Raw genomic sequence first — 20,804 nt, 5'->3', positions numbered from 1 at the left:
CTTATGTGATGTGTGGGGAATGGCAATAACAGTTTTCTAAAAATCAAGGGATGTTTGGTTTGCAAGTGGCAAGCTATCGGTGCAGGATACCATACAGTTGGTCCTGCAAAACTGTATAATGTAAAATCACGGTAAGAAGCAAAATGAACAAAAACTTTTCGTAGGCCTCACTTTGTTAAATCAGTTACAACCTAAAACATTTTCACTTTTCACAGTTTTCAATAAAAAAACACTGATTATGGCACATACATGCTGAAGCATGTTTGGGTAAAAAGAAAAAATAGTGTTTGCATAAAGGCATAACCCATATTGTATAAGGTCTTTGATAATTGCAGTGGGCTTTGCACAGCTGTTTCATGTGCTTGCGTCAATCAATTGCAATTTTGTGTGTGTGTCAATGCAATGCCTCAGTGTTGTCACCATTCTGTAGACAATTAAGGTTTCACCTTCAGCCGTGTGCAATTGAAAGATGGCAACAGTGCTACCAGCTATAGGATATCTTCTCTCGCTAACTCTACTAAAGTAGGGTACCAAGCTCATCAACTGGATGGTTCAGCTGTCCCATGGCCACAGTTCAGCAGTGGCCACTCACGCAGACAGACAGCATTCTAGTAGTTGTACCTATCTACCATGCCGTACTGTGGTCGCATGTAACTTGATACACTGCATGGCAGTTTCCACAGGTTACCCTGCTTTCGTTTAGGTAGAAGTTGTGTGTCAGGACACAAGTATATGATGGTGGGAGGATGTGTGGGACAGGTGTTGCATCTGTGTCTTTTTATGCCTTTTACGTGGCTGTGACACATTGCACAAGGGGCTGACAGCAGGGGTAGGATAAGGATGGGTCACAGCCAGGCCACTGTACTCAGAAACAACAGTGACTATATGTGTGCGAGTTGTGGGTGTATGAATGTGTTTCTACATTTAAAAAGGACTTTGCCCAGTAGCATAATAATATCCAACCGTCTACTTTCAATGCTGTTCAATGTGTCCTCCATGTAATGAGTGTTAATTTGACCAATTTCATGTTGCCGGTAACTAAAGTCTGTTATACTGTCCACTCACTTTAATGTGACCACCTGCTCGAAGCCAGAATAAACATTTTTTGCAGTGCGGACCATCACGAGATGTACAGGAAGAGTGTCAGTGAGGTTCTCAAAGGTATGCACAGGGATGTGGAACAATGCTGAGTGCCATGGCCATATGAACTAGGTTTCTTGGTTGAGGATCCATAGTACATATAGCCCAATCAAGGTGGTGTCATAGATTCTCTTGGGTTTAAATCTGGTGGACAGGGGAGTATGGTAAATGCATCCAGATACTCTTAGAACCACACATGTACACTGTGAGCTGTGTGACATGTTGCATTGTCCTCCTGGTAGATGCCATAGTGTGGAAGGAAAGCATACTGCATGTATGGGTGGATGTAGTCCTCAAGGATAGATGCATATTTGTGTTGATCCTTAGTTCCTTCCAGAATGGTGAGACCACCAAGGGAATACCACAATACTATTCCCCAGACTGTAATGTTCCCTCCTCTGACCTGGATGTTTGCATTTGGAAGTTTCATGCTGCACACGCTTACAGTCATCTGTCCATCGGATGCATCTGAAAAAGCCGCCTGTTGCCACTCAGTTGATGTCCAGTTGTGGTACCTACATGCAAATTCCAGTCTTCATCACCGACGGACAAGAGCTAGCATGGGTGCATGAACTTGGTGCCTGCTGTAGAGGCCCATATGCAGCAAGGTTCACTGAGTGGTCGTTGAAGGAACACTGTTGGTAGATCCCTGGTTCATGTGGGTAGTAATTGCTCAACAGCTGCACATCCATTCGCCTGTACACATCTCCACAGCAATCGTTCATCCGTTTCATCTATGACCCATGGTGTCCCACAGTTGCCTTGGTGCTGATTTTGGATAGCACCATTCTGCCATACACTGTATGCTTCAACTATGGTAGCCTGTTAACAGTTTACAAACTTAGCTGTTTTGGACATGCTTCCACCCATGGCCGTAATTCAACAATCATGCCCTTTTGGACATCAGATAAATCACTCCATTTCCACATTACAACAACAATAGTACTGTTTTCCGTGACCCCCTTTACACAATTTGTACACCCCACTCCTATTGCTGCCATCTGTGAGTGTTATTGCATGTTGATGTGGAACAGAGGTGATAGTCACATTAATGTGACTGGACCATGTATATATTACACACAACAATTGTTTGCATATCTTTGACAGTTGTATTTTCAATCTGTTTGGTAACCTTATTGAGAGGGTCTCCAAAAGAAAGAAAAGAAGGATTCACCATTCAGAAATTCTTTTGTTTTTAAATGCTGGTTGGCTATCTATTAGACGAGAGACTTTTGTGGCAGCATAATTCACCCATTTCTGCGCCGGTTAGATTTAACCTAGAATGGTGAGGATCAGCCGTTCTCCATGCACTTTGCTGTTGCTTTTGAATTTGGATGGCTTATTAATAACAAATTTTAAACACACACACACACACACACACACACACACAGGGTGGTCCATTGATCGTGACCGGGCCAAATATCTCATGATATAAGCGTCATACGAAAAAACTGCAAAGAACGAAACTTGTCTAGCTTGAAGGGGGGAACCAGATGGCGCTGTGGTTGGCCTGCTAGGTGGCACTACCATATGTCAAACGGATATCAACTGCGTTTTAAAAAAATAGGAACCCCCATTTTTTATTACATATTCGTGTAGTACTTAAAGAAATATGAATGTTTTAGTTGGACCAGGTTTTCGCATTGTGATAGATGGCGCTGTAATCATCACAAACATATGGCCCACAATTTTAGACGAACAGTTGGTAACAGGTAGATTTTTAACATTAAAATACAGAACATAGGTACGTTTAAACATTTTATTTTGGTCGTTCCAATGTGATACATGTACCTTTGTGAACTTATTTCTGAGAACGCGTGCTGTTACAACGTGATTACCTGTAAATACCACATTAATGCAATAAATGCCCAAAATGATGCCCATCAACCTCAATGCATTTAGCAATACATGTAACGACATTCCTCTCAACAGCGAGTAGTTCGCCTTCCGTAATGTTCGCACATTCATTGACAATGCGCTGACACATGTTGTCAGGCATTGTCGGTGTATCACGATAGCAAATATCCTTCAACTTTCCCCACGGAAAGAAATCCGGAGATGTCAGATCCATCATGTTGGAAGTAAATCGCCATTCTGTCATGCAGTGAAACATCGGTAGAACATTACGTAGGAAATCAGCATACATTGCACCATTTAGATTGCCATCAATAAAATGGGGGCCAATTATCTTTCCTCCCATGATGCCGCACCATACATTAACCTGCCAAGGTCGCTGATGTTCCACTTGTCGCAGCCATTGTGGATTTTCTGTTGCCCAATAGTGCATATTATGCCGATTTACGTTACTGCTGTTGGTGAATGACGCTTCGTCGCTAAATGGAATGCGTGCAAAAAATCCCTTCATTATCCCATAATTTCTCTTGTGCCCAGTGGCAGAACTGTACACGACGTTTAAAGTCGTCGCCATGCAGTTCCTGGTGCATAGAACTATGGTATGGGTGCAGTTGATGTTGATGTAGAATTCTCAACACCGGCGTTTTTGAGATTCCCTATTCTCACTCAATTTGTCTGCTACTGATGTGCGGATTAACCGCAACAGCAGCTAAAACACCTACTGGGGCATCATCATTTGTTGCAGGTTGTGGTTGACTTTTCACATATGGCTGAACACTTCCTGTTTCCTTAAACAATGTAACTCTCCAGCGAACGTTCCGAACACTTGGATGATGTCGTCCAGGATACCGAGCAGCATACATAGCACACGCCCGTTGGGCGTTTTGATCACAATAGCCATACATCAACACGATATCGACCTTTTCTGCAGTTGGTAAACGGACCATTTTAACATGGGTAATGTATCGCGAAGCAAATACCGTCCCCACTGGCGGAATGTTATGTGATACCACATACTTATACGTTTTTGACTATTACGGCCCCATCTATCACGAAGCGAAAAAAGTGGTCCAACTAAAACATTCATATTTCTTTACGTACTACACGAATATCTAATAAAAAATGGGGGTTCCTATTTTAAAAAAAGCAGTTGATATCAGTTTGACCTATGGCAGCACCATCTAGGGGGCCAACCATAGCGCCATCTGGTTTCTCCCTTCAAACTAGACTAGTTTCATTCTTTGTAGTTTTTTCATTTGATGCTTATTTTGTGAGATATTTGGCCCGGTCACTATCAATGAACCACCCTGTATATATATTTTGTGAAGTTACTGTGATAAATAAATGTCTTTAAGATGGATCTTGGGTGGACTCCAGCTATTATTATGATTGTATTGTATTGTATGGAACTGGGGACCTAGAAATGATGGAGAGGCTTCGTCCCTGCCGTAGCCCTCAGTGGTTCACAACCCCACAACAGGCTACAGCAATCAACTCACCTCACCGCCGTCCCACACCAAACCTAGGGTTATTGTGCGGTTCGGCCCCCAGTGGAACCCCCTCCCCCTCCCCTGGGAACGTCTCTCACCCAATGAGTGTAACCCCAATGTTTGTATGGTAGAGTATGCATATGTGGAGAAAGTGTTTGCGCAGCAATCGCCGACATAGTGTAACTGAGGCAGAATAAGGGGAGCCAGCCCACATTTGCCAAGGCAGATGGAAAACTGCCTTAAAAACCATCCACAGACTGGCTGGCACACCAGACCTTGACACTAATACACCAGGTAAAGCAGTGCATTAGGCTGCACGCCTAACCGAGCGGGCTATTATTGTTATAAATATATGCTTTTGTGCAATAAATGATGAATTATTGCAAAATATACTAAAACAGTGGAACCTTGGTTAACGAGCACTTCCCATAATGCGCACTTCGCATAATGAGCAAAACAAATTGTAAAAAAGTGACTCACTTAATGAGTGATGTTTTGCATAACGGGTGACGATGACTTAATGTGACGTCATCAGCCGTTTGTGGATGGTTGGAGGGGAAATGTTCAACTATATGAACACCTTTCAGTGTCGGTAGTGGCAAATGAATAGTGTATTTAGTACGTACTGCAGTCTGGGGCTTAGCGATCTTACCTTAGGGAGAAAAAGGAACAGGTATACACTCGCGCGCGCGCGCGTGTGTGTGTGTGTGTGTGCGAGTGTATACTTGTCCCTTTTTCCCCCTAAGGTAAGTCTTTCCGCTCCCTTAAAACCCACATCCTTTCGTCTTTCTCTCTCCTTCCCTCTTTCCTTCCGTGGGTTGCGAAAGCTTGATATTTGTGTGTGTGTGTGTTTTTGTTGTGTCTATCTACCAGTGCTTTCCCGTTTGGCAAGTCACAGCATCTTTTTTTAATATATAAAGTACATAATACTCTATGTATAATTTTCTTTGAATAAATGACATGAAAAAGGTTAAACTTTTAGTACTTTTTCTGCCTGGAACACATTATCATGTTTTAGGTTAATTTATGTGAGTAAATACTTTTGCATAGATTCTAGAATGAATTATGCTCGCAATGCGACGTTCCACTGTAACTGCTAGAGCACCCACAAAAAATGCTGTAGCGTAGTAGAATTCATAACGAGTAACTTCGCTGTGGAATTACTAAACCCAGTCTGTTGAAAATTATGGCAGTTACAAAATGGTCAAGAAACTGTCAGCCTCACATAGCACAATTCAGTGAGCCTCTGAAAGCCATTTAAATCCTTAAATTTTTGGTATCTTGATTGCAAAGTTTGTTAGGTTTAGCCCATTCTACAGGGAACATCTGAGAAAATTTATTTTAAAATGGAAAAATAAGTTGGCAATGATTTCTGAAATTGATCCCTTTATGGAGAATATGTATAAAAAACTGAAAACTTTCTCTGTGGTGATATAAAATGTGTCTGAATTTACCTTGTGATTTAAGTTATTTATATATGAATGTTGGCACAGATAGATTTTGCTGAAATTTTGAAATGACAATTACAAAGTGAGGTTCACTCATTGTCTTGGTGATGTGTATGAAATATGAAACTAAAATGTGGCAACAACTAATCTAGAATATACAACTAAACTAGAATATGCAGATATAAAGAGACAAATTGTATGAAACTACTAATGTTGAACATGGTTCTCATCTGTCTTATAAATATGTTTTAATATATTGTGTTATTTACATGATTTTCTATGCCACCTAGAGAAATATATGCTGTAAACTTTTACAGGACTATGGCATTGATGTTGCTGAAGTTGGTACATCAGCTGGAAACAAATCTTACATACTAATAAACCAGTTTAGGTACAAAGATATACCAAGTTCAAGCAGATTTGTATCAGATTCTATGAAGTCTCAACAAATACTGCTTATGATTGTCCTTTCCTTTGTATTCATGAAGGGAGGTGTAGTTAAAGAAGGTAAGTTTTAGATTTTTAATTATTTTCAGATTTTCTCATTTTCTTTATGCCTTTGTCAGTAACTGTGTGCTGCTTACAGTTAACTTGTATAATGTGATGTAAAGCAACTAGCAATTTTTGCTCCTAATTAACTTCCTAAGATGTGGGCTACTTGTGAGGTGCTATGCTCAACAAGTAGATATCTGTTACTGACTAATTTAAAATGTATGGTGTTGTATGTGCAATATAGATATAATATAAACTTATTCTTAACTTGTTGCTGTGTTCTTAGAACATCAAAATCTGGGATCTCCAGTGAACTGAATAGATCATATGATGTGAGTGGAAATGAGGGTCCTTCCTGGGGGGAAAATATCTATAACATATTTTTAAGAGATCTTCAGTTGAAAATTATGGTATACAACCATTGTTCTGCTTGACGTAAGTCTACTAATCTCACAACACAACGAAACACAAAGCTACATTACCATTCCCTGTTGCACCTCTCAGTTGCTTGTAAAATGTACATTGTCTGTTATGAAGCAATCAGATCACAGAAGCTGAGGTAATTTGGTCCTATCATGGAAAGCAGGAAAAGTTAACTTCAGGGATTTGAGGAACACTTTGCTAGTCTACATTTTTTGTGAGAAATTTTAATTTTTCCAATGAGTAGAACATCTTTGTGTATTCCATCACATATATTTGCTATTTAGAGTAGCATCAACAACTGATACAAGTGTGAGCTACAATTGCTGTGACTAACATGGGTGAATGGTGTTAGTAAAACATGTTTGTTGTTGACTTCAGAGAATAAACTGCCATGCACGGATGAAACCAAATGTTGACATTATTTAACTAGTGTACTTGTATAGATTTGGTACCTGTATGTGTGAGAATTTTCTGTTAAATGTGTATTAGAGGCACAATGTTAATCTCTCAGCCTTGTTCTTTAATATTTGTTTGAAAACTGTGTGGAGAGTTCTGTTGTTCACCAATATGGAAAAGAAGTAGGACAAACAGATCGTAAAGTACACGCATTTGACGCGTTCTTTGAATTATATAGAAAAAGTCATGCATCATAACTCAAATAAAATCCATTTACAGTGGGTCCTTTTGAAACAGCCATATTGCTTGTAGATTGTACCATTTATCCTCTCTCCAAATTACAGTTCCAGAATACTTGTTCAAAGTGAATATTTATTTTAATAAAAAGTAACTGTCGTGCACCAAATATATTTTATTTCAATGGAACAAACAAGTTGCTTGCTCTCTGTTCTTTGAAACAGTACACCCGCCCACCCATCCTCTCACCAACCCATCCTCCACCCACCCAAGCCGCTGCATGATGGAACAGTAGGCCCAGTTTCTTATATTGTGTTTGAAAATTTGAAACAATACCTGCATCTTAGTGCACTTGTTAAAGTAATGCGATGAATGAGCAACCCTTATGTAAAGAGATGCTTAATGATATACTGATAGTAATATTGGCATTAGACTTGATGCCTGACTTTCAGAAATGTGGATGGTAAGATTGTGGTGATAATGTCTTTCTTCCTAGAAGCACGAGTAAGTCAGTGGCATTGATAATGATAAAATTAATGCTGTAACAATGAAACTTGTCTGAAGTCTTTGATGTTACTATCTCTGGTTAAACAATTGTTGTTCAGTACGAAGACTGGTTTTATACAGCTCTCAATGCTACTCTATCCTGTGCAAGCCTCATCATCTCCGAATAACTTCTGCAACTTACATCTTTTTGGATCTGCTTACTGTGTTCATCACTTGGTCTTCCTTTATGATGTGAATTCACTTGAATTGTCCATAATGTTTTTCAAACCAACCATGAACAGTTTTGGCCCATGACGTGGCGCATTGACATCATAAAAATTCTATCGTCGTTTGGGAACCTGAAGTTCATGAATGGCTGCAAATGGTCGCCATTAGTTAAACATAACCATTTTCAGTCAATGATTGGTTCAATTGGACCAGAGCACACAGTCCATTCCATGTAAACACAGCCCACACCTTTATGGAGTCACCACCAGCTTGCACAGTGCCTTGTCGACAACTTGGGTTCATGGCTTTATGCAGTCTGCATCACACTCAAACCCTACCATCAGCTCTTACCAACTGAAATTGGGACTCATCTGACCAGGCCATGGTTATCCAGTTGTCTATGCTCCAACCGTTATGGTCATGAGCTCAGGAGAGGCGCTGTAGGTGATGTCTTGCTGTTAACAAAGGTACTCGCTTCAGTTGTCTGCTGCCACAGCTCATTAATGCTAAATTTCGATGCACTATCCTAAGAGATATGTTTGTTATACGTTCCACATTGATTTCAGCATTGTTTCAAACAGTATTGCTTGTCTGTCAGCACCGACAACTGTACATAAATACTGCTGCTCTCAGTTAAGTGAAGGCCATCAGCTACTGCATTGTCTGTGGTAAGAAGTAAGACTGAAATTTGGTATTCTTGGTACTTGGATCTCAGAATACTGGATTCCCCAACAATTTCCGAAATGGAATGTCCTGTGCTCCAACTACCATTCTGTGTTCAGAGTTTGTTAATTCCCCCCATACAGCCATAATCAACCCTAAAACCTCTTCACATGAATAACCTCAGTACAAACGACAGCACTGCTAATGCACTGCTCTTTTATACCTTATGTTCGTGATACTACCACCATCTGCATATGTGTGTACACTATCCCATGACTTTTGTCATCTCAGTGTATAATATTGCCTTCAAGTACATCTCCCACGAATAGACCCTTCATGTTCTCCTTCCACCTTCCATCTTTCCCTTCCTAGCTTAGGACTGGTTTTCAATCTTAACACTGGATTTTAATGCAGCTGCTTATCTTTTCTCCAAAGGCCTCTTTAGTTTCACTGTAGGCAGTCTCTATCTATTCCCTAGTGAAGTATGCTTCTAAATCTTTACATTTCTTCTCTAGATTCTTGCATAGCCATTGTGCACTTCCTGTCAGTCTCATTTTTTAGACATTTGTATTCCCTTTTGTCTACTTCATTTTATGCATTTTGTATCTTCTCCTTTCATCAGTTAAATTCGATACCTCAAGCAATGGAAAGTCCAGGATGGAATATGGGAACATTATGAAAAGAATAGTTGCTACTCACCATATAGCGGAGATGCTGAGTTGCGGAGAGGCACAACGAAAAGACTGTCAGAATGTAAGCGTTTGGCCAACGAGGCTTTCATCGGAAATAGTAAAAAAACACACACACACACACACACACACACACACACACACACACACACATCCAGGTAATGAACTTAAGGAGGAGACTGGGGCAGGTGGGGGGAGGGATAGAAGGTGGGGGTGGGGAACGGTAAAGTGCTGCTTGTGGAAGCATTCAGAGATGAAGTGGAGAGAGGGTAGAGCAGCTGGGTGCAGCCTGGAGGTTAGATGTGGGGCAGGGGTAATGGAAAAGGAGGGAAGTAAAAAGATTGTGAGTGGCTGTGTAGTGCTGGGATGGGAATACGCAAGGGAGTAGGTGGATAAGAACAATTGAGGCAAAGAGGGTTCAGAAACATAGGATATATTGCAAGGAGAGTTCCCCGCCTGTACATCTCAGAAAAGCTGGTATTGGTGGGAAGGATCCAGATGGCACAGACTGTAATAGACCCACTGCAAGACCTGTCCCATACATCCTCTCACCACCACCTACTCCAGTCCGGTCACGTGCATCACTTATGCCATCAAAGGCAGGGCTACCTGTGAAAGAAGGAAAAATTATGGCAATAATCTGGACGATTGAGTAATCTGGTCTTGTAACATCAACGAAAATGCCCTTCCAGTGTTGGTTAAACAGTCATGTGACAGGTATTTGTGAATGTGAGTTGTGGTCGGTAATCCAATCATAACTTTTCTGGTGCTGCAACATATGGATTCCCTGCATCAGTATGAGCCTTTTTTTTTTCTCCCAAAAACAGTGAAGGAAAAGAAAAAAACAAACACAGTTTTGCATGTGTTTGATAAACCAGGTCTGAGCTCTCTTGTTAGAACTTTTTTATTTAGATTGGTTGTAGAAAGGTTCAACAGCTTCTTGAGGTGATGAAAATCACTATACATTGTGTGTTTGTTGTAAGGGAACTAAATGAAATTGTTTGCCAATAAATCAAAATTATTCAATGTTTTTCTCTGTCAGGCAATCATTGTTTGACATACTCTGTGACAACTTGTGTTGTCACTATGTAGAATGATTTGACAGTTTTGATAGTTTTCCGTGATCAATTGATAATTCATGGCAAACAAATTGTTATACAGCATTTAACATTAACTGTTCTTCAGTCCTCTGATGCAATGGTTGTGGCATGTCCAGAGTAAACAATGAAATGAATGCTAATTTTCTTGAAAGTATTTTGTGAATGAACCACTTTTGTTGGCTTCTGTCCGTCTTGAAATGCCCAGACTGTCAATTGCTGTGTAGTTTCCAGCTTGTATGAATATATCAAACAGTTACAGTGTTGTAAATATGAATTTTGCATTTCCATGATTGAAATTTTTGAGCATATCCGTATGCAATTGACTCGTGCATGTTTTTGTGCTTTGATCAAATTATGTGGAATCTACTGGGAACATATCTTTTTCACAGCTCAGTCTTTTTCATTTGCTTGTGCCTTAGTCCCGGATCAGTGCAGGGTCGGCATGGTTATTAATGAATTTGGCATGCTTAGTTAAATGGGTGGTCAGATGCCCTATCTGTTGCCACACTGTTACCCTCCAAGCCCCCCTCCCTCTTCCGGGTTTGGAACATGTGTATCTCAACTGTATATTCATATGACAGTGAGCGAAAGTTTTTCTAAATGTCTAAGAATCATGTAGGTGACGTGGAACTAGAGTACCAGCAAGGTATTCATATAGTGGTATGTCGGAAGCCTCCTAAAACCACATTCAGGTTGACTGGCGCAGTTACCATCTTCGTTAACCTGCCTGCTGGATTCAGTCTGGGGCCAGTGCGGATGTGTGTTTATTTTTCCCACACAGCTGAATGTTAATGCAAAATGGAGTGTTTTTGATATGCTTGTAAGTAACATACCAATTCTCTTCACTCACATTGTGCACGGTAGCAGCATTTTTTGGAACAACAATAGACTTTCGTCGACCTTCATGAAAGTCATTGCTGATGGAAGCACGACCTAGACAAAATTGTGAAAACCGATCATAAACTGTCTTTTCTAAAGATGATTGTTTACCAAAAATTGAATGAAGAGATTAAAGTCGTTGTTATTAGTTAGACCTTTCACGAAAATCTAAAAAATAACCCAATAAAAACCTGCAAGTGAAACTTCCACTCCTTTTTTTTTTTTCCTGCAACACTGCTCCTTTAATCATGCATTGTTAACAAACTACTTGGCCAGTTTTGAGCTGCTTCATTTCAACAATAACAAATGTCAAATTTTAATACAACAGCAATGTCATACTTCAGTAGCACCATCTAGCGGCCATCTGAATAACTGGAAAGGCCATTTTAAATGATCTGTTTCTGTTTCTTGCCTTTGACAATCTGTGTTCTGCTTGATTGCCACGTCATGATTTGGAGTCCTGCAGTGTTGAGACTTTGGGTGAGATCTTTACCATTACTTGCCTTGTTAGTTTGTAGATTGGATGATTTACAAGTCATTTCAACTATGGGATCAAAATATTTGCATAATTATTTTGCAGTCATTCTGTGTACAGAACTTGAAGTGAATTATAATATGAAGTAGTACCCTTCCCCTCTGAGATCGCTGATCTCATCTTTTATTTACTGGAAGTTGATTTATAGGATCGAGTAATATTGCAATATATATTCAACCTTATGTATTTTCTCCTGCTGTACAAATGGTTTATTGACTTGCTGGAAGATGTTATTTCATGGTGGTCTGTGTGATCTATCTGCACAGTTTTGAGAACAATACAGCTACTATTTGCCGTATTTCTACCAATTAGTTTGCTCACCCCAAGTCACTCCTGTTATTACACTGAGTAGTTACATGCAAGCAGGCCACCATCTTGCCGACACCTATTGTTAGTCTTTCTCATATCAATCACCAATCACCAGTGTTTGAATACTCACTGTCTCAGTCCATTAATAATAAGTACCCAGTTCTTTTGCATGAGTGAGTTTCATTGTACCAAGAGGTAGGTCATTGGACACTGTTCTGGAAAGCAGATGACTGTTGAAGATGACGCATAGTACTTTTACAATAGTGAATTTTTCGTGGAAGATATGATAATAAGGCATTTTCTGTTTTCAGTAGTAAATGCAGAGTTTGCTAAAAGCTTAGTTAAACATTTCAGTAATAAGTCTTTTGGAGATTACAGAAATGAGGAAACATCGTCATATTGCCGGTTTTGGCTATAAGCTGAAAGTAAACACTGTATGTAACTTTTGGATAGGATTTGAAAAGTAATTATCTAGAATTAGTTGTTTGAGTACATAGCTATACAAATTCACTACTGTTGTGCATTTATTAAGTAAGTGTGTGTGTTCTGTGCTTACCTTCAATTACTTGTGGGGTCAGCTGGTGTTTTCAGTTGTATACTGGCATGCAAACATTCATATAATACAGCATAGGAGACCAGGGTTTCGCCTAGCTACTCATGGTGGTAGTTAGTTTATTAATCCATTTCTTCCCCGTGCTATGTACACGCAACACGAAGTTTCCAGTAATTAATTTTTTTCGTGACGTGCCAGACTAATTGTGTAATATAAAAAAAAACGATAGACAGAGAACTTGTGAATGCCATTTAACATATGCGTGATGAGTTTTGTGCAATAAGTTCATTTTGACTGCATTTTGCTAAGTTTAGCTTAGTGTTGAGTGTGCACAACACTGGGAAGAAATGGATTAACACAGCTTAACTTACGTTTGGTGACCAATCTGATAGTATCTTGTATTGCGTACAAGCCTTGTAATAGTGGCGATATTGCCAGAAAAAAGAAAGAGGTACAGGGAATATAATTTCATTTTATTCCTTTAGTGACAGGATGTAGTACACTGGAAGTTCATTTGAAATTTGCAGTCCACAAGATCATCCCGCTTTAGTGGTCCAAAAGAGTTTACAGTTTTTTTAATTACCCTAGGTTTGAAGTTCCTTGGTCTGCCCATCAGGACTTCTGTGAAGAGATCAGTCTCTAATTTTGCTTGATCCTTGTTGGGCACTTTCTATGAACACAGATACCAGATTGTGTGTGGATGTCATTTCTTAGGTAAGCAGCTCTGTTTTTGTCTGAACTGAGTTAGATTATTATAAAGGTAGCTGGGCTTTCTGCCATGATTAGCAGTACTTAGCAGATGCAAATATATGATCCAGAATTCATGACTCACTTAGGTGAATATAGTTGCTGCTGTTTCAGTTTTGCCAGTATTTGGTTCATTACTCATTTTGTCACTAAATACTCAACATACAAGGTGTATTTTACAGACTATAAGATGCTATGGACTATACAGTGGAAAGACCCGTAGCCAGAGATTGGAAAGTTGCAGAGGTCACACCAGTATTCAAGAAAGGTAGTAGATGTAATCCACTAAATTACAGGCCCATATCATTAATGTCGATATGCAGCAGGATTTTTAAACATATATTGTGTTCAAACATTATGAATTACCCGAAGAGAATGGTCTATTGACACATAGTCAACACTGATTTAGAAAACATCGTTCTTCTGAAACACAACTAGCTCTGTACACAGTGTTATTGACAAGTGATTTAAAATTGATTCTGTATTTCTAGATTTCCAAAAGGCTTTTCGACACTGTACCACACAAGTGGCATATAGTGAAATTGCGTGCTTACGGAATATCCTCTCAGTTATGTAACTAGATTTGTGACTTCCTGTCAGAGAGGTCACAGTTTGTAGTAACTGATGGAAAGTCATCAAGTAAAACAGAAGTGATTTCTGGTGTTCTCCAAGGTAGTGTTATAGGTCCTCTGTTGTTCCTTTTCTATATAAACGATTTAGGAGACAATCTGAGCAGCCGTCTTAGGGTTTTTTGTTGTGATGCTGTCATTTATCACCTAGTAAATCCATCAGAAGAGCAAAACAAATTGCTAAAAGATTTAGAAAAGATATCTGAATGGTACAAAAATTGGCCATTTACCCTAAATAATGAAAAGTGCGAGGTCATCCACATGAGTGCTAAAAGGAATCCATTAAACTTCGGGTACGTGATAAACCAGTCTAATCTAAGGCTGAAAATTCAACTAAATACCTAAGAATTACAATTACGAACAATTTCAATTGGAAAGAACTCGTAGAAAATGATGTGGAGAAGGCAAACTAAAGACTGTGTGTTATTGGCAGAACACACAGAAAATGTAACAATTTACAAAAGAGACTGCTTACACTACACTTGTCTGTCCTCTTTAGGAGTACTGCTGTGTGATCTGGGATCCTTACCAGGCAGTATTAACAGAGTACATCGAGAAAGACAATGAAGAGCAGCATGTTTTGTATTGTCGCAAAATAGGGGAGAGAGAATCACAAACATGATACAGGATTTGGGATAGACACCATTCTGGTGGAATCTTCTCATGAAATTTCAGTCAACAACTTTCTCATCCAAATGCAAAAATATTTTGTCACTGACCTACATAGGAAGAAACGATGTTTACAATATAATAAGGGAAATCGGAGCTCACACGGAAAGACGTAGGTGTGTGTTTCTTCCGCGTGCTGTTCTGGAGTGGAATAGTAGAGAATTATTGTGAAGGTGGTTCAGTGAACCATCTGCCAGGTACTTAAGTGTGATTCACAGAGTATCCATGTAGATGTGGGTGCAGAAGATGCCCCTCAGTTTTTAAGCAGTTTAAAAAAAATTAACACTTTTACAGTTTTTATTATTAGATCACAAAGCCAGCCTTAAAAAAATCTTAGTTTGTAACACCGAACTGACCTTTAAAATCCCTGAAAATTGTCATCTGAATTTTCTTCTTCTTCTTCTTCTTCTTCTTCTTCGTCATTGTTGTCCTTTCATATATAAGATGGTCTTCAGCGCCATTGAGAGTGTTACTTCTGCTACACTACTTGAAAGATTTAACAATAATGTCTTCTTTCACTCTAGACCGGTTGTTGATTGTAGGTAGTTTTAAAGCTCCCTTTGGCGTAAATTTATGTTGAGTTTCATCCATCATCTGTTTCTTACATTCCTTTCTACTATACACTTAAAATGGTTTATTTATCGGAATAACAGTAAGCTCTGTATTTCCCTGTCTCAATTTCTCTTTCACAGAATTTTTCAAGTGACTACTAAACTGGTTTAGCACAAGAAGAGAATTCTTCTTCAATAAAGCACTTCTCCTTCTATCCCACACTCTTTTATTCATAATTTCATTCCAGCCTCGTCCATCAAATCCTTGTCACATATATGAACAAAAACACCTGGCAGTGTTTCAGAAGATTTTGGCATTGTTTTGCACTTTAAAATGATCATTGGATTAAGTTCAGTACCATCAGCACAACATGAAAGCACAATAGTATAGTGGATTTTTTCATGTCCACTTGTTTTTATAGTTAAAGATTTAGCACCTTTCATGGCTACAGTTCTGTTACTCGGCACCCAAATGTCAGAGGTATTTTGTCCATATTTGCTATTTGGCTTAATTCCACACTGGTGGACCATGACAAGGCGCCTCAGACCGTGTGGCTACCCCATGTGGCGTGTGTTTTTTCTACTGTAAAAGAAGGCCTTTTGGGCAAAAGCCCAAATGTATAGCAGTTTTATGCCTGTTGTGACTCAGTGTCTCCTCATCAGATTAGTAGCAGTCTATCCTTTTCATAATGTTGTTGTTATTCTATCCGGGATTTTTCATTATGTATTGTGTAGGTAAGTATGTGTGAGTGGAAAGTGGAAGCACTACATCAAGCTTCCTCTAAGTGAGTGCAGAAAACTTTGTAAAAACCCACATGCAATCAATTTGTTGCACTAGACAAATAACCATTAATCCTGTAGGTGTCTTAGAACCTAGTTTGGTTTAACCCCGTACTGGGAATAGCTAGTCTGTGGAGTGTCGTAGCCAATATGTTGTGTAGAGCAAATGTATACAAAAATTTACTCTCCTTCTCTAGTTGTATGTATTTGGTTATGAAATTTAGTTGGTAATTGCAATATTTGCCAAGTTGATGCTTTTTTCCGATTGAATGTTAGTGATTGATTTTGCAAATTTTTGGCTGAGTGAATAAAAAGTAAATTATTCAAAAAGCATCACCTGTGATGACAAAACCTGACTGAATTAGAACAGATAAGGTCAGCATTTTCTTACTCATACAGTTTAAGCCTGAGGTGAGTGCTTGAATACCATTACTTTGTTTCTGGAGGAAAACTGCTAGTGTTTTGACATTCATGTCTGAATGGTGCAATAACTTGAAAAATGCAGATTGAAGATTTACAGCAAATAACAGCTTTTAAAGCATAGATGTAAATAGTTATGTGCATTCAGAGCCATCACATACTTTTGCATTACAATTGTAAATGGTTTACTTGCATGCAGAATGCAAAGAGTGATGAAAGTAAAAGTAAGTGGTGGTGGTGGTGGTGGTGGTGGTGGTGGTGGTGGTGGTGGTGGTGGTATGGTCTTCAATCTGAAGGCTGGTTTGACACCTACCCAAGGTCACTCTATAAGTTTTTCCATTCTTTTGTAAATAATTTGTGTCTGTATATTGCAATGTTGACTCATTAAATTGATGGTTTTGTAGTATTTACAACTGTCATGTACTGAACTGCTCTTGCTATAATACTTCCCTCAAATTCGTTTCCCTTATGTACACCCTCTGTATATTCTTTCCACCTTTCAGATTTCCCTTCTTTACATTGAGTTGGCTTGCCATCTTCGTGTAGTTGCTTCTCTTTTCTCCAAAAAACAAATTAATTTTCCTGTAGGCAGCATCTATTTTTCCCCTAGTCATGCATGCTTCTACAGCCTTGCATTTGTTCTCTAACCATTCCTGCTTAGCCATTTTGCACTTTCTGTCAATCTTAATTTGTAGACATCGTGTCCTTTGTGTGCTGCATTTTTTGTTCTCTCCTTTTGTCAATTAAATTCAATACCTCATGAGCTACTCAAGGATTTCTACTAGGCCTTGACTTTTTAATTATGTGATCCTCTGCTGCCGTCCTTGTTTCATCTCTCAGAGCTACCCGTTCATTTTCTACTGTGTTCCTTTCCCCTGTTTAAGTCCAGTGTTGTCTGGTGCTCCTCCTGAAACGTCCAACAACCTCTGGTCCCTTCAGTTTATCCAAGTCCCATCTCCTTAATTTCTTATTTCTTGCAATTTCTTCAATGTTAATCGGCAATTCGTAATCAATAAATTATTGTCAGAGTCCACATTTATCCTTGGGAATGTCTTACAGATTAATATCTGCTTTAGAAATGTATGTCTTACCATTATATAATCAATCGGAAATCATCCAGTGTCCCGAATAGAGATCAGAAATGGAGTGAATACAAGTCTAATGCTGCGGGTTGTATACATTAGAAATCGAGGCATTGCTGTTACCTTAGTAGTTCAGTGAGTATATTAAATCTGAGAACGTTGGTTTTTTAAAGAAAAAAGAAAATTCACACTTGAATTTTGTCATTGTATAATGTATACTATGTTTTTACTAGACTGAGAAATGTTCTCCTTGCCATTGTAGCCTTAAAATATGTATTCATTTGTTATCGATGAACAGTTGGATTAAAACTGTAACATAAAGTTTTGTGTTGATTAAAGTGTTGTATTGAGGTGTTACATAATAGTAGTTACTGTCAGATTTTCTCACTGCTTATTTCTACCTTTTTAACATTTTTCCAGATGTGCTGTGGGAATTTCTTATAAGACTAGGCTTAATTAAAAAAGGAAGCAACTTCATACACGAAAGATTTGGGGATGTTAATAAATTTGTGTCTCAGGTGAGTATCTTTCATAATTTAATTTGTGTAGGTAATTTTGAGTCGTCTAGAGTGTCTTGTTCCTTGTGCCTTGATTCCTTCTCCAAACTTCATAATTCTCTTGCTACTATACTGTCCCACTACTCCTGTGTAACTGGATTTTCCTTTAACTGCTGTCTGATTGTCTCCATTTGGGGGGGGGGGGGGGGGGCTATCCCATTCATTCCTGTATCCAGCCAAGTCCAGATCAGTGCTTGTGTGGTACTTCCCCAGTTTCACAGATAACCATATGTGATATAGTCTATTATTACTATGAGATCATCACATGCAAAAGCATTTGAAAGCTTCTACCAGCTTCTCCTCCTGTCTACATCTGATATAGGCTCTATTACATTGTCAGATGTGACATTGTTTTGGAAGTGTTTGTGCATTGTGCAACTGATACAGAAACCGACTACCACACTGATATTTACCTAAGTGGATGTCGAAAACGGCCTAAAAACCACCATGCCACACAAGCCCATCAATCCACAAGGCAAATTTGATCTGGAGCCAGCATACCCTCCATCCCATAAGCATGTGCCTTAATGCACTTAACTATCTGGGCAGGTTGATTTCTTGCTCATTCTTGTCTTCCATTCTTTATTTTCTTCTTTGCTCAGGCCACACCCTTCTCTCTTTTGCCTATTACCATTATAGTGCCTGTTTGCTAGCTGTGTACTTAGTACAGGAGTTCCTGGATACCCAGTGCACTATGTTTTGCATGTCATCCTGCACATCACGAAACTGATTCTTTCAAGTTTTCTGCGATAGGGGGTGTCGGGATGACTTGGAATGAGCGAGTGATTCTCTACTAGAGATGGAGGCGAGTGCAGCAGAAGAAGGCAGTCTGTAGCTATAAATGCCCTTTATTGCTCCAGAAGTGCAGAGTTGGGAGGACCTTATTTCGAGCTCCGGAGGATGGGAAATGGCTGGATCTCAGCATGTGGACCTGCAGTGGTGGCTGAGGGCAGGGTTGCCAAGAGCTTGATCAGTCAAGTAGCAGTCAGAGGTTCAAGGCTCAGTGATGGTGTTGGCAGCATCATCTTAGGTACTTTGTCCTCTTCATGTCATTGTCCAACATGGGGTGGGTGTCATAACATAGCCCAGTTGCCCCACAATGACTGGCTGGTCCCTAGAGGTATAAATATTGCTGTCTGGAAGCTGATTATGCAGAAGAGAAAGAAGTACTGCATTCTTCCATTTGATTCATCACATTCTTCCCTCCTTGGTTGAATTTGGCCATCATAATTCCTGTTTAGAAGTTGACTACAACATAAGCACTAGAATGTTTACACTTATATCCACTTTGTGTCCTCCTACATGAGTTCTATGAGTAGTGTTGATGGTGAAATTCACTCTTAGTATCACTGTTCCTTATCCATATTGACATTTTTATTGTTGTTTCACTAGTACTAGCCACGTACAGAGAGCTTTTATTTGTAAATTGTGCTGTTGTATGTCAGTCAGTTCTTTTTTGGTACCGATATAACTGATATGAATTTATTAGTTTCAAGGTTGGTAGTGCTGGAACTTGGGCAGTTCTGCACATGAGCTGATAGTAAGCAGTACTTGTTACAACTAGGAAAATGCAGATGGCTGAGGCTGTGGTCCTATGGTTATGGGTTATTGATGATAATCTGTACAATGCTTTTTCACATTGTCAAGTGGGTGTTCCATTGACATGTGGCCATTTAGTGCAGCTAACATTGATATAAGGGGGCAAGAAGGGTTGGCTCTAAAGTATTATTTGGAAGGTCAAGTTTCCAGTGGGTGGGATCGCAAAAGGTAGGTCAGGTAGGTAAATGTACGAGTCATATTCAGGGTAGTGGTTCTAGTGATGATTGCAGGTAGTCGGTAAGTTGGTCGAAAATGACACATTTGGTGTCATTGATCAATAATCTTTGTCCCTGTAATTCTATGCACTGTTTGTCAGTGTAATGTCCTTCTTCAGAACAAGTACAAATGATGACCACTGGGTTTGTCATGGAGAACTACCAGTGCGACCTTATCCTTTGTAAAAATTATGTTTTATTTTTGATCACCTCTTTAGGTAATTCCATCCTTGGAGTGGAGCACGGTGAACTCTCGTGACCCAGGGGTGGTGGGTATTCGGCTTGGTTGAATAGCGCAGTAATTCCCGCATGCAGAGTGGGGCATGGGACTTTGTCATGTGCCACTAGTAGTATTTCTGGTACCGCGCGCCGCGGAATTTGAATCCCCGCCAGACGTCATGGATGTCAAAGACCCCTAGAGGTCTCTGCACCATCGCGCCGTAAGCTGTGGTGGCGCGCGCCTCCTGGCCCACATTTAGCGTGAGGGCGCCACAGTGGAACACGTGGTTGCAGCGGGCAATAGCGGCATCTCCGATAGAGTACTTAAGCGCCTGCCTTTCGCTCAGCCAGCCAGTCTAACATTGCATACGTCTCTGGACATATTGCCTCACCTTAGACAGCATATTTACTTTC

The 20,804-nt window shown here is 39.6% G+C and overlaps 1 protein-coding gene across 2 annotated transcripts in view; it reads left to right on the top strand.

Moving 5' to 3' along the window:
• Positions 1-20,804, top strand: part of LOC126458078 (non-structural maintenance of chromosomes element 3 homolog) — a 67,787-nt gene that overhangs the window by 2,155 nt on the left and 44,828 nt on the right. For both annotated transcript variants that reach the window (XM_050094894.1, XM_050094893.1), the window contains exons 2-3: positions 6,250-6,439; positions 18,221-18,318. In XM_050094894.1, coding sequence (XP_049950851.1) covers positions 6,250-6,439; positions 18,221-18,318 — 288 coding nt within the window. The remainder of the gene's footprint in view (positions 1-6,249; positions 6,440-18,220; positions 18,319-20,804) is intronic.

This window comes from Schistocerca serialis, chromosome 2 (assembly GCF_023864345.2).
Source record: "Schistocerca serialis cubense isolate TAMUIC-IGC-003099 chromosome 2, iqSchSeri2.2, whole genome shotgun sequence".
Classification (NCBI taxonomy): Eukaryota; Metazoa; Arthropoda; class Insecta; order Orthoptera; family Acrididae; genus Schistocerca; species Schistocerca serialis.
This window is presented reverse-complemented; position numbering and strand designations above follow the sequence as displayed.